Here is a 14,678-nt window from a genome sequence, read left to right on the forward strand (position 1 = left end):
ATGAACTCTGACGTGCCTTGAAGTCTTTTATAGGCATTAGCCTACAATGTTGCATTTTATAACACACTTATGCTGCATTCCACAATGGTGTCTTCCTTGGATTCCAAAATGTATTGAACTATTCAGTGTCCCAAGGATGATGACAAACCTGTGATTAGATTATTTATCAGTAATGAAAATAATGATTCATCAGCATGCTAACTTACATAAAAAAATCATGCCTTTTCTGTTGCAGACCGTTGGTAGGTAGATCACGAGAAGGTACTGATCCGTCCCTTTCCGGGGCAGGTCCAGTCCCGTAGTCCGCCAATGATAGACTGCCGTGAGCATGGCAAAACTCACGCAAACGTTGCTTATATAATGAAGTATGTAACGATTCAACGCCACGACCCGCGAGATCACGTCATCGAGGTCTTATTATTATGGCCCGGCGGTACGACGCGCTGACACAGCAAAAACTACACATCCCACAATTCACCGCTGCACTGGCCTCGCCGACCGCGACGCTTACACAGGAGCAGTTTCCACCGGGCCATAATAATAAGACCTTTATGACGTGATCTCGCAGTTTCCACCGGGGATGTGCTTTACCACAGGTCTCCTTATCGAGCAAAAGTCCTAGTAAAATTCAGGTTGGTATCGGCGAAACTGGTAACTCGTGGCAACTGCTAACTAATAAGCAGTCCAACAAAGCTGCTGGAGGAGCGTCCATATTCCAGGTTCTGGTTGTGAATATAACACATTTCTCCCAGATCCCCCGAAGTAACTTATTTAAACACGTTTGTCTTCTTCCTGTTCATCATCCTTTTAGATTATATTTTGCAGCGTAACTTTGTAAGTGCTTTTCTGGCGTGGTGGACTCGTAGCACGGTTTAATTTCAGGGACCAGTTCCATCTACGAGACCTGGAGAAATGACAGGCGGACGGTCGTGTGAGAGAAATGCCACTGACGGTCCCCGCTAATAAACCGTAAAAAAAACAACAGTGTCATGATCTTTTTTTTTTTTTTTTTATGTTTTTCCGTCCTGCTGTGGCCTCGATTCGGCCGACCGGGATCCTTCAGACCGGATGCAGCCCGACGCGTGTGGCGGTTTATGTTGTGCATTTAAAAAAAAAAAAAACTTCCTTCAATATAAATGTAGTTTTTTGGTCGATATAAATGCATTCGGCGTCCAGTCGACGTAATTGCAACACACACGAATAAAAGCGTGTGTTGATTGCGGAGGCGACAGGAAATCGCTAATAATCTTTTAGTGCAGAACGCCTCGGAAGTAGAGGAGGCTTCTCGGCGGCTCTTTCACCGCCCACAGCACGCTGCTGCCCCGCCAGCGCCTGCCTGAAAGGCCGGGGGCGTGGCGGCGATTCTCCTCGCCGCAAGGTGCCTTTCTTTCCAAAGGTTATCTCGCCCAAAAAAGCATCTTTTATGACACAGTGAGCAGGCAAAAAAACCAGGCCCGGGCCGGCGAGACAAAGGGACACCTGATCTTTAAACTGGAGCCTTGTGAATAATTCAGCGGGACAAGGGTGAAGACGTCGCTGTCCTGCAGGGGGATCAAGATGGCACCTCAGCTTTATTCTGCAAAAATGCGGGATTTTTGACTGCGTTGACGGCAACGTTTGGGGAACGTTTGGGGCGCGTTCGCGCATCAATTCTGTCTTTGGAGGAGGTAGACACAAGTTGTCCCTATGATGGAGAGGAGAATGTCATTATATACAGGACGAGGATAATTTAGAAATCGCGTTGCTTTTCCTTGAAAACAAGTACACGACATGGGTTTGAATGGAAACAATTACAACAAAGACACTAATTAATTATAGACATTGATTCACTAGATACTATCAAAGTGTGAACTTGGCTTCTATAACCTATCATCTATAATTATATTTGCTCCTATAATCAATACAACTCTGTTCAGCTGTACTAAAATAATTAAAATAGTTTTCACATAAACTCAAGGCTAATTATTGCTGATAATGTTCCTCTCCTCGCAGATGTACCATCAATAACAGTCAGCAGAGTCATTTATATCATGGATGGACTGGACTGGACTTTTCATTTCGATACTATTTTTAAAGCATCGCACAATTGTTTCCCCCTCCACAAAAAGGACATTTCTAAATTACCCTAAACTTTTGACCAGTAGTGTATGATGTTATATAATATCTGTACATTGTAATACTAAATCGTTGTCTAATAATAATTGACTTGGATACTTTTATAATTAGACACGTTTTGAGTAAAACTAGATCATCTTATCACTTGAGGAACTTTCATTTGGATGTGCTCCCATCTACCCAGCTTCTCCAATAAAATGGTATCTGGTTTCCATGCTTTAGATTCTTTAAGAAGCTCCAGATTTGAGGTTTGCTGATTGTGACAGTGTGGGACAATTATCCTGAATTATTGGCACCTAACATGCCATAATAATAGATCTAAAGTACAGTTCCTGTCCCATTTGTTGTCTTTTTAATGCACCAAACATTAGTTTCCTATCCCCCCAAAATGTTTCTAAATTACCTAAAATCTTTTAATAGAAGATGGTTATGATGACTGCCAGCTTTATTCTGGGTGATTTAAACCTGTCCCACATGATGGAGGCTGCGTTGCCAGATATGTGAGTGTTTCAGCCCACAGTCGTCCATAATGTACAGAAAACACATTCAGCTTCTCCCACAGGGGATAGTTGTCCACACAATTGACCTGGCAAATGTTTTAAACCACCCTGCCTGTTTTACACCAAGAAATACACCGTCGCACTTAAATAAGGGTCAGCACTGAGGACAAGGCCCTGCATTAAATATGATGCATGGATGAAGTACGGATGTTCCCTAGTTAACAAATCAATAGCGATTCCTATTTTTCATTCATTTGTTTTTTTTTTTATTATAAAAATATGACAAAATATGACTATAAAAAAAACAACAAGATAAATCATATATTCATATAGTCTACATATCTACACAGTGCAATTCGTAGCATTTCTATGGGCAAATGAGAATGGATTATTGTGGCATTTACACAGTGCTGTCGGCCTTTCACCAGGGCCTCCAGTGACCTGCTGAAGGACTTTTGGGGGAACTGGCCTCCATGTGAGAAGGCGGGCTCCGCCTCGGGGCTCCGCGCTCCAGAGAGGGGTCGCTGTCCGCGGTGCTGGAACCCGCGGCCCGGAGCCGCGTCAGCCGGGTCAGCACTCCGGAGCCGCGGGTCCGGTCCGCGTCCGCAGCCAGCAGGAAGTGGTGCACGCCGGCCAGGCAGCTCCTGAAGCCCGCCTGGTAGTCCGCGAGGTCAGAGGTCACAGACGGCCCTGCGAGTTGAACCATGGGAGGGTGAGGGTGATATTTATTTATTAAATCAAGGAAAATAAATGACCGATCAGGCGACATGCGACCCACCATTCTGATTCCTGTGGAGGTGAAGCAGGTGCTTGACCGTCAGCTCCAGAATGTCCGCCTTCTCCAGCTTCCTCTTCCGAATCTGCGGAGAAAAAGAAAAGCTGCACATCCGTCCAAGAAAGAAAGAGATCCGAGCACAATTAGCAATTAATAAGGTAAAATAAGTTTTTTTTTTTTAGAAAGACTCACTTGGTTGGAGTAGCAGGATTCCAGCAAGCTTTTCAGCTGATCGAGACACTTGTTGATTCGGGCTCTGCGCTTCTTCTCCATCAGCGGCTTGGAAGCCTGCGCGTGTGAGGAGCGTTCTTATTAGTATTGGTATTAGTATTAGTATTGGTATTAGTATTGGTATTAGTATTAGTATTAGTGTTCCGACCGACGTCGTGGTCAGAAACACCGACCTTTTTACTGCCGAAGAGTTTCACCCTCGCCGAAAGGTCCGCCGCAGCCGCCATCGTGGACGCTGAAGATGTTTCTCCGCCGCTGGAGGTCGGCGAGTGAAGGAATTCGGCTTTTATTGGCCGGAGTCGCTCCGCGGGTCCAAAAAAAAAAAAAAAAAAAAAACCTGCACCACGTGACCAGCTGGATCAAAAGCAAGAAGCAACGCGCAATATTGATATTATTGAGCGCATCTAAAACGTACAAAAATGACATTTTACCGAAACGTCACATTTATGCTGTATAATTTAGTGCGATTGTGTATTTTATGCACCATTTTAGACCCTTGGTTCTTTTTGTTCTCTTCTTTTTTTATAAATGCTGTTGTCGTGCACTTCATGTACTTTATTCTTTATGTACGTCCTGCCTGGCGATTTTAAACTATTAAGTGTCATATTCTGATATCTGGTAAGGGTATTAATTTTCGGTTGGCTATTTTCAAGCCACTTGGATACGTTTGACATGTCAAATTATACCAAAAAATAGCAAAGCTGAGTTGGAAATATTGATGGCAATTGCCGTCAGTATTTAATGCATCATTTCTGTAATGAATGCGCTTTGGTTGTAGTGAAAGGAAGATAAGGCAGCGATGTGTGGGGTAATATTACACACGAAGCGTACAGAATCTCCATAAAATGGGAAATAATGCGACAAATAGGCCGTCGCGCCTCGGAGAGGCTTTTAACAGCGCCACCTATTCACGCCTTTTCTTTCTGGTTTTCACGCCGCGGGCCAGAAGGCAGCACCGTGGAAATCATGCCCATGTCTTCACAACGTCCCGATTTTCTGCCCATAATGGCCGTGCTTCGTTCCGCGCATGCGCAGTTTCACCTCGACCTGCCTCCCTACGCCCGTCCAGGTGTTTAAAATAAGTTTACAACAAGTTTACAACGTGTGTGGGGAGCTTTCGGACCAATTTTCGACGTTAGATCGTCGGTCGCGGCTGCTTGTAATAGATTTGGTTCCCGGAGGCTTCGGGGCGAGGAGAATCGGAGAAACGCCTCCTGTCTGGGGCCCTCGCTCCTCGATTTTCCACACTTTTCTATAAAGAGACCCCCCCTCCTTCCTTGGGAACGTCCTGGTGGAGAATACGCGCGACGTATCAACTGCGTAAAATGGCGTGGAGAGGAGAAGGAGAAGAAGAAGAAGAAGGGAGAGGACAGAGATAGAAGGGATCCCACATTTACATGTGTGTGCGAGAGAAAGGATGGGAGTTTATATGTGAAAGAGACGCCCATTGATCTTTTCTTTTGCCCCCCCCCGACCTCCCCTTTTTTTTGTGCGTCTGGCGCAACGTAAGCCAGTCAAAGGACGCGCGCGTTTTTACGCACCGAACAGCATTGTGGTTCGTAGCTTTGAAAAAAAAAAAAAGGGGGGGGGGCATTTTGTTCGAGAGACGGTGAAAGATGCCAGGCTTACAACAGAAATGAAGAAACAATGATTTCTTAATAGTCAAATATGTCATTGTTTTCTTTTCTTTCTTTCTTTCTGTTCAGAATAATGTACATTTTAAGAACCTTCTAAGATCAAGACCCATTAATCTTAAAAAACGATATATATTGAATTCGAGCTAATACCTCGTTTGAGTTGAAAAGCGTAAAAGTGTAATTACCCCAAACAACCAAGTCAATCTGTTCTCAACACCTTCTCGCAGGCCTGGTGTGAAAGACAATGCGCCCCGGGGCAATTTGTACCCTAATTGCCCCGGCTCCTGTGTCGGAGTAAGAGTGGCGCAAAGGCAGCGGAACGGAACGGCGCGTCCGAGGCGCGCACGCGTTCATATTTGTCGCACGTCGCACGCAAACAGGCGCACGGAAGCAATGACAATTGCGTGAAATGCACCGCAAAATCGGCGCCACTATTGCGCGTGGAGACGCCACTGGCTCTTTTGTTTCGCGCTTTCACGCTTAAAAAGGGCGACGCGCTTTTTCTTCTTCTTCTTTTTGCGGGCAGTGGTGGCCTAGCGGTTAAGGAAGCGGCCCCGTAATCAGAAGGTTGCTGGTTCGAATCCCGATCCGCCAAGGTGCCACTGAGGTGCCACTGAGCAAAGCACCGTCCCCACACACTGCTCCCCGGGCGCCTGTCATGGCTACCCACTGCTCACTCAGGGTGATGGGTTAAATGCAGAGGACAAATTTCACTGTGTGCACTGTGTGCTGCGCTGCTGTGTATCACGTGTGACAATCACTTCACTTTCTTTCTTCTTCTTCTTCTTCAGCACTTGCCTCGCGCGTTCATAAAGGCACATAGCCGCACGTAATAAACACGTCGTTTACACCGAACGGCGTTCGGTCATTAGGGACTGCGCATGCGCGCCCGGCGCTCATTAACGCCCGCGCGCCTTTTGTCATGGACGCGGCGCGACGGGGGCGCAGAAAGGAGCGCTCCAATAATCGGCGCATTCGGCGACTTGTTAACAACAATTAGCGGAGCAATTACACAATTACCTGCAATAAACGTCTCTTTTTTTCTGCCGTTCGGGGGCCGATGCTGGTACCTATTAGCACGTGAATGGCGGGAGGAGGCGGCAGGTGAACGCGCGTCCCCGCGGAGGAGAAGCGCGCGCCGCGGGTCACTAATATTAAAACCGAATAAATCCCTCGAGTTTCCTCCCGCACGCACACGACTCTCGACGAACAAGGAACCCTTTTAAAATTCCGATTACGGGTCCAGCTCTTGAGGAACGCGACCGATTAAAAATTCACCACGTTTCAGAAGAAATAGTTCAAGGTTTAAAAGTTCCCTTGGTTTTATTTGGAATAATTTATGTTGGGGGAAAAAAAAACTTCTGGACAGAAAACACGGAGAAAGGAGCAGTAAATAAAGAGTTAGAGCCGGGCGATTGTCCCGTCGGAGCAGCTCTGATCAAACATGTTCTATCATGAATTTCTATAGACTGGCCTCCTGCTTATTTAAGAGGGGCCACAATGGGCCGTGTTTGGCTACGGGGCCGCTCCGCGTCCACTCGGGCCGCGAAATGAACTGGCGGGTAGTAACTTTATAACTCGCCGGAGGACGAACCCCCCTTTTGTTGCGCACTTCACTGAAAGACACAGGCGCCTGACAAAGGCCGAGCCTCGTCATTGTGGCGCGCTGGAGATCCCGGCCATTGAAGTGCCTTCAATTGCAAAACATCTGCCATTTACTCCGCACGACTTCGGCCGCATTTGTATAAGAATGAAGCGGCCACTTTTACTCCTTTTTTTTTGCGCACCCTAATTTCCCCGTCGCTAAAACAACAAAGAACGCTGACTGGGTAGGAAATACCAGGCCGTCACTGGCCGTCCTATGGCGTTCAGTCAGAATAAATATTTTACACCGAATGGGGTATTTACAGGACGTTTATTAACCTTGTGCAAATCGAGGCAAAAAAGTGCCTATAACTGATCAATTTGACTCAATAAATTCTCTCTCTCTCTCTCTCTCTCTCTCTCTCTCTCTCTCTCTCTCTCTCTCTCTCTCTCTCTCTCTCTCTCTCTCTCTCTCTCTCTATATATATATATATATATATATATATATATATAGATAGATAGATAGATAGATAGATAGATAGATAGATAGATAGATAGATAGATGCTGGTTATGCCTTTAAATACACATATTTGGATTAAAAATGATTCAAATTTGAGACTGAAATAGACAAGTGCGTGTTGGGGTGTTGGGTACTTCAGTGGTCCAGTTCATTTAAAATTTGCCTGTTAATTATAAAGCAGGCGGGGACTGTTATCACTGACGTAGCTCACCTTCATTCAAGGTGATCTTCGGGGTGGCTTCCTTCATCTATGAAACCATTTTGCATCCTTTGACATTTTCTGCACTGACTTTACCTGCTTTGAGGCACCTACGTTCAGTCTGAGGTAACTCCAAAACTCACATTTAATTCAAATATAACAGCCTCAAAGTATATTTATGCCTTTTGATCTCACATTCAACTTTATTCTTATTTTATTCTTCTGCCTTTTACATGTTTCATCACTTTATAAAAGCCACGCAGTGCACTTTAAAAAAAAAAAAAAAAAAAAAAAAAAACATCTTGCCCCCCAAATCCCCCCAAAAGTTGGGAATCGGGGGAAGAGAATGGGCCCATTAGTGTGCAACTAGCCAAGCAGGTTTCCCAGGCCACTTCTATTCTACCCCAGAAGTGGAAAATCGGGGAGCGGCCGTGAAAAGGCCGGGGGCGTCGCCCCGATTCTCCTCGCTTCATATTTTTGGCCCCCAGAAATATGGTCTCTTCTTCCCGGAGAGAATGTGCTTGCTGGTGCCTATAGATGCCCGCACAAAGAAATGTGGGAAAAGGAGCTTTCAGCCAACGCCGCAGACGCAGACTCAGGGCATGGAAATATGAAATATTGGATATTCCTATTTTATCTATCTATCTATCTATCTATCTAATATATATATATATATATATATATATATATATATATATATATATATATATATATATATATAATATGCACATACATATATAATACGATCTTATCCTGCTCCTATAAATAAATACGCGATCGTCCGTTTTTTCCCCGGTAATGAATCGGTACTGCGTGTGTGGCGCGACGCTGTCCGACCAGACCCGAAAATTGGTATGAAATCGCCAATTTGTTGGTGTCAGCATGCGGCGGCGGGCCGGGGCGCCATATGCTGAGCCGCGGTCGCCGCGCTTAAACGATTCGTTCCTAGTTTCACGGTTCGTCCTCCTCTCCTCGCCACGCGGGAGCCCAATGGACGTTAACAAAGTGGCAATTTACCCTGTGCCCCCCGAGGTGGGCTTCCCCAGGGAGGGGAAAAAGGTCTCCACCGGCCCACTTGGATTTGGTCAAGCGTTAAGGGTCACTTGCAAACGTTTTTCGTTGAAATGTTACACACACACACACACACACACACACACAAAATTTGAAGTAATGATGTAGTCGAACCCACATCTGCGAGACACTAGATCCTGTACTGGGGTTAATTTGCTCAGTTTTATTGCTTGTGTACTCAGTACAAATGTGTCCGGCTGTACTATAATAATGAATGAAGATTTGAAAGTGACAGACTTGGATTAACAACCTCAAGAGTTCCACTGGAACTCAGGACTAATTGTTGCTAATAAAGTTCTTCTCAGACACACACCGTACAGGCCAACATTCTCATTCAATGTGTTTTCTTTCTTTTCATGACCATTTATGTTGGTAGATTCTCACTGAAGGCATCAAAACTATGAATGAACACATGTGGAAAAAACAAAAAGTGGAGACCTGGTCTCCACAGTCACCGGACCTGAACCCAATCCAGATGGTTTGGGGTGAGCTGGACCGCAGAGTGAAGGCAAAGGGGCCAACAAGTGCTAAACACCTCTGGGAACCTCTTGAAGCTCATCGAGAGAATGCCAAGAGTGTGCAAAGCAGTGATCAGATCAAAGGGCGGCTATTTTGAAGAAACTAGAATATAAAACATGTTTTCAGTTATTTCACAGCTTTTTTGTTAAGTACATAACTCCACATGTGTTCATTCATAGTTTTGATGCCTTCAGTGAGAATCTACCAACATAAATAGTCATGAAAATAAAGAAAACACATTGAATGAGAAGGTGTGTCCAAACTTTTGACCTGTACTGTGTGTGTGTGTGTGTATATATTTACAATGTCTGAGTTTTCACCCATTTGATGTATTTTAATGCACAAAACTAATGTTTCTCATCACAGCAATATCATGTTTTATATTATCTGTACATTGTAAATCTAAATCGTTGCCAAAGTAATTGACATTTAAATAGATTGAGTAAACTAGAAAAGTAAAGGAATGATAAATAGATGATAAAATACCTATTTTGCCACAGGTTCATTGTGTCTCAGAGCAAGACACTGAACCCTGAGTGTCTCCTGGGGGACTGTCCCCTGTCTGTCCAGCTGGTCTTAGTGCTGCTTGAGTGAACATGATTAGAAGATTCTGCCTGAATCAGAAGTCCAGTTAAACCAATGGCTTTTTATTGCCTTGTTGATATGAAGCTATTCGAGAAAAAAAAGTCCCCTTCCTTGTGGGAGAAACATTATTAAAAAAAAAAAGCTGAAATGATCCATCATGCTTATTTAATTCCGAATTTCATTAAAAGAGGGGAGATCTGGTGAGACCTAAACCAAGTAAACAAAACCCAATATAAAATTTAGCTTCAGCACTGAGTCCCAGGGGGCATCTCTCCCACAGTAAACATGAGCGCCATCTAGCGGCTCCCAAGCACAATGACGTAACATCATTTTTTCCAAGTGGGACAGTCAGTCTGTCTTACATCCACTAACAGAAGCTGTCTTCTTTCAACTCCCTTTACACTTTTTTCCTCTACATTTATCACATGCCTTTATCCAGCGTGACTTACAATCATTGATTACAGAGACAGACCCCCTGGAGACACTCAGCGTTAAGGGTCTTGGTCAGGGAGACACTCTTCTGGTTCATAGGTCAGTGTTTTACCAACTCAGCCATTCTAATGGGATTTCAGTTATTGTTCACTACCCAGTGATCAAGACTGCAAACCGAATCGACCCCTTTTCTCAATCACCAATCAGAAGACTAAACAAATCAAATTAATATCCCCTACAGAAAATATATATTTATTCATCTACTTAATTAAATACACCACGCATACATAAGAACATTTTTTTCAGGTGCAAGTAAATTACACGTGTCCTTCAGTCCAAAATTCCATTACTTTTATAGGGCAGAATGTTGACTGGTCCATCTCCCATCAGCACTTTGCTGTTCGGCTGTTGCGGTGTGAACATCACAATTTGTAGAATTTGCATTTACAGAAGTAAAGCAGCAAAGGAAGACTGGGTTTTTACCCCAGAACATACATGATGGGTCAACTGAATATGAGCTCCAAGTCTCAACTTTCTTACTGCTAAAAAGTCTTAACTGTTGAGAGGTCACAGTGACCTTTATTTTACAAGGGTGTGGTTTTCCTTGGAACCCAGACTGGTTAGGACCTCCTAGCTGCCTCCATTTACTAACATCTGACACTCATGACATGTTTCAGAATCCACAGCAATCACAAATTGAGTCTGCATTTGCCATGCCAGATATGAGAGTCTACCATTTCACCGGCTGCTGGCCAGAGCAGCCTTCTGATAGCAGATAGCCATCATAAAGCTCCCGTAAATGGAGGATCAGCTCCTCAGTGTTATGACCTGTGACCGCTGACACAGGGATGACCCTCTGTGTCACAAGGGCCCTCAGGGTGTCAAGGTTGGCCCGAGCCTCAGGCAGGTCCACCTTGTTGGCTACGATGGCCTGAGGACGCTGGGAGAGGCCCGGCTCATACTGGTCCAGCTCAAAGCGCAGGTTCTCCAGCTGCACCCACGGCTCAGCTGCAGACAAGTCCAGCACAAAGAGCAGGAAACGGCAGCGCTCGATGTGCCGCAGAAAAGAAATGCCCAGTCCATGGTTTAGGTGAGCCCCCTGGATGAGGCCTGGGATGTCTGCCACTGCACCAGAATAGGAAAAAAGGGTGAAATACAAGCAGGTTACCAAAAGAAAAGTATAAACAGCCATTAATCTAATTAGACCTGGATAAAGGCATCTAATAAACACTTTAAATGAAAATGTACTAAGAATAGGATGAGAAAATGCTCCAGAATGCTAATTCAGGAGGAAAATGTTTGATGTTACATCCCTGGACCTATGCGCCCACCTGTTCTGTGTGGCTGGTTGTGTTTTTGTATCCCTGTTACTTTTAGGTTCACTTTGTGGGAGGAGTTTAAGCCTACAAGTTCCACCTACCATCTGATGACTGGTCACCTATATAAAGGGACTTCAGTGTGTGTTTGGCAGGTCCCTAGGGTCTGCTAGGCCCTTACTCCCTTGGAAGGTCCACAGAGATGTCTGCAAGGAGCTCTGTTCGATACCTCATTTGTATACTTTGTTGTTGCGTATTGTACGTGTTCCCTACATGCTTGAGTTATCCCCTCTGGACCACCCCTTCGTTTAGGCGATTCTGACATTGAGGCTAATGTGTACAATAACACAGCAGAACCAGAGAACATAATATATATTATATAAAAAAACTAAAAAAAAACAAACAAAAAAAATAGTCTGGTTGCATGTGTAACAGGCCTCCTCTACACACCCTTGTTACATTTCATAAACTCCTCGACTAAAGAGTGTGCCATTCGACTTCAAAACAGAGCACAATCTCAACATAATGCGATTTTGAGCACCGCGTACCTGCCACCTGCTCGTGGTCCCTGTACTTCACAATGCCAACATGTGGGTTGAGCGTGGTGAAGGGATACGCTGCCACTGCCGGCTTTGCATTGGAAATAGCTCTGAGCAGAGAGGATTTTCCCGCATTAGGAAACCCCACCTAATGATCAATGAAATCATTTGAATTTGATTAAAACCTGAATCAAAAAAGTTGGATTAAAAAATGATTCAGCCCTTAAATCACTGTTTCTTATAAGATAAGATCGACCCTTATTAGTCCTACAAGTGGGAAATTGCCTTTGTTACAGCAGAAAGTGGATAGAAACAGAAGTGAAAGTGAAGTGATTGTCACTTGTGATACACAGCAGCACAGCACACGGTGCACACAGTGAAATTTGTCCTCTGCATTTAACCCATCACCCAGAGTGAGCAGTGGGCGGCCATGACAGGTGCCCGGGGAGCAGTGTGTGGGGACGGTGCTTTTGCTCAGTGGCAACTCAGTGGCACCTTGGCGGATCGGGATTCGAACCGGCAACCTTCTGATTACGGGGCCGCTTCCTTAACCGCTAGGCCACCAGAAGTAATAGCAGCAAAAGCAGAGGTAAATAGCAGCACAAAAAAAATGTATATGTATATATCTACAAATGTACAATTGAGATGGGCAGAGATTCCTGCATGGGGTGAGAGATGTTGTCCAACAGTGATGACAGCTTAGCCACCATTCTCCTGTCACTCACCACCTTATACAACATGCAAATGGGTTTTTCTTCTTTCTTAAAACCAAACTCTAATCTCTCACCAGTCCCGCGTGAGCCATGGTGCGCAGCTCCAGCTGCAGGGCCCGCTCCTGGCCTTTCTCCCCAGGGGTGGAAATCATTGGTGCTCGGTTCTCATTGGACAGGAAGAAGCGGTTGCCCTTGCCCCCGGCCCCTCCGTACGCTGCCACATACTCCTGCCCGTGCTGTGACAGGTCAGCCACGGTTTTCCCAAACTCTCTCACTATGGTTCCTATTGGCACCTGTTCCACATGTGTTAAATAAAGCAATTCAGCACTCAATACATTTGACAGACACAGACGGTCTTTAGAACTTACAGAGATGTAAGTGTTGTGCGCGTTGCGGCCATAGCAGTTTTTACTGCCTCCGGATTCTCCATTTCCCCCATGATAGAGTGCCGTGACTAAGGACAGAGACTTCACCTGTCTGTCTACTGGAAAAGAAGGAAAAAAAAAAACCACACTTACCCAGAGAGACCTACAACCGACCAAATTGAAAACCATGAATACAATCATTTTATTCACTCTGTTGTAGTTTTTCTTCCATAAGTCAGACTATAAGAAAGTTACAAGTTAGTCTAAGTAAAAATACTCAGTGACTGAGCTGTTCTGACCTCGAGGGGAAGTTCATTCCACCACCTCGGGTCCGAGACACAGAAGAGTGTCTTCCTCGTGCAGTGCGAGGTATTTTAAGGGCTGTGAGGTAGGATGACGGTACCCCATGCTTGGCTTTGTAGGCCAGCATCAGTACTGGGAGCCAGTGGAGGGAACGTAGCAGAGGAGTGTTTGGGAAGGAAGAATTTGGGAAGGTTGAAGATCAGTCGTGCTGCTGCATTCTGTATTATTTGTAGAGGTGGGATGGTACATAGAGGTAGACCAGCTAGAAGGGAGTTACAGTAGACCAGTCGTGAGATTACTAGGGACCGAACAAGTATCTGGGTGTCCTGTGTTGATAGATAAAGGCGGATCTGAGTGGGAAAGATTGATGATGTGAATCGAGAAGGACAGTTGGTTGGCTATAGTTAGGAGAGATCTGACAGAAGTGTGAGAGCAAGATCCTGATATGGTGAAGAATCTGCTGGAATGAATATTAGTTCGGCTTTGGTGGGATCGAGTTTCAGACGTCGGGTCGCCATCCGAGACGAAATGTCAGTTCGACATGCAGAGATTTTTGGAAGCGGCCCGTTCATCTGAGGGAGGTAAAGGGAAGACGAGTTGTGTGTTATTAAGCGATTAAAGTACCTTTAATAATTATATTTCCTCCATTGCCCCCATTGCCCCCGTCCGGCCCACCCCACTCTTTCCGAGGTTCGCTGTGGAATGTGCAGGCCCCGTCCCCGCCCGAACCAGCCACCACCTTCACCTTGCGGTGGTCAATGAAGTGGCGTGTCTGGACAACAAGACACGGGGAAAAAAAACACCAGGCTACGTCACGACAAGAACATTTATCGAATTACTTCGAAGGACAGTACGAGGAGACCGCCAATGCCGTACATCGCAGTGACATGGCGGTGATATTAAGGGAAGGTTTACCAGTTTCTTTTCCGACAGCGCGTTCTTTTTCCGCACCTCCCGCGGCTTCCCGCACAGCGCGCCGCTGGCGAAAAGGCTCCGGACGGGACGCGCTGACGCGACTCTGCGAGCCAGCAGGTCCCAGGTGCCGCAGGCCAGTCCGGACACTCGACTGGCGGCCCCCGCCATGAGAAGGGAGCCTGCAGGGGAGAACGCTCGGCTCTCCGCCTACGAGCTAACTGGGCTAGCTACGGGTAGACCTCATGTTTTCTCGCACATTGTGGAAAAAACTATATATATATATACGAATCCACATGTAAACCTAAGCAGAATCGGCCATCAGACGTGCTAAGCTACAGTGGCCGCCGAGTATCAAACT

At 45.5% G+C, this 14,678-nt stretch overlaps 2 protein-coding genes across 2 annotated transcripts; both read right to left on the reverse strand.

Annotated features, from left to right (window-relative positions):
- Nucleotides 1–3,036: 3,036 nt before the first annotated feature.
- Nucleotides 3,037–3,914, reverse strand: her3 (hairy-related 3). Its single transcript, XM_028993401.1, has 4 exons — nt 3,795–3,914; nt 3,583–3,678; nt 3,394–3,475; nt 3,037–3,305 (listed from the first exon to the last, which is right to left on the reverse strand). Exons 1-4 carry the CDS (start codon nt 3,846–3,848, stop codon nt 3,037–3,039), a joined length of 501 nt encoding a protein of 166 aa, XP_028849234.1. The 5' UTR covers nt 3,849–3,914.
- Nucleotides 3,915–10,389: 6,475 nt separating this feature from the next.
- On the reverse strand, nt 10,390–14,653 carry mtg2 (mitochondrial ribosome-associated GTPase 2). Its single transcript, XM_028992651.1, has 6 exons — nt 14,321–14,653; nt 14,030–14,177; nt 13,106–13,221; nt 12,812–13,030; nt 12,034–12,172; nt 10,390–11,294 (listed from the first exon to the last, which is right to left on the reverse strand). Exons 1-6 carry the CDS (start codon nt 14,486–14,488, stop codon nt 10,900–10,902), a joined length of 1,185 nt encoding a protein of 394 aa, XP_028848484.1. The 5' UTR covers nt 14,489–14,653; the 3' UTR covers nt 10,390–10,899.
- Nucleotides 14,654–14,678: the final 25 nt, after the last annotated feature.

The sequence above is a fragment of the Denticeps clupeoides genome, chromosome 10, assembly GCF_900700375.1.
Source record: "Denticeps clupeoides chromosome 10, fDenClu1.1, whole genome shotgun sequence".
NCBI classification, from domain to species: Eukaryota; Metazoa; Chordata; class Actinopteri; order Clupeiformes; family Denticipitidae; genus Denticeps; species Denticeps clupeoides.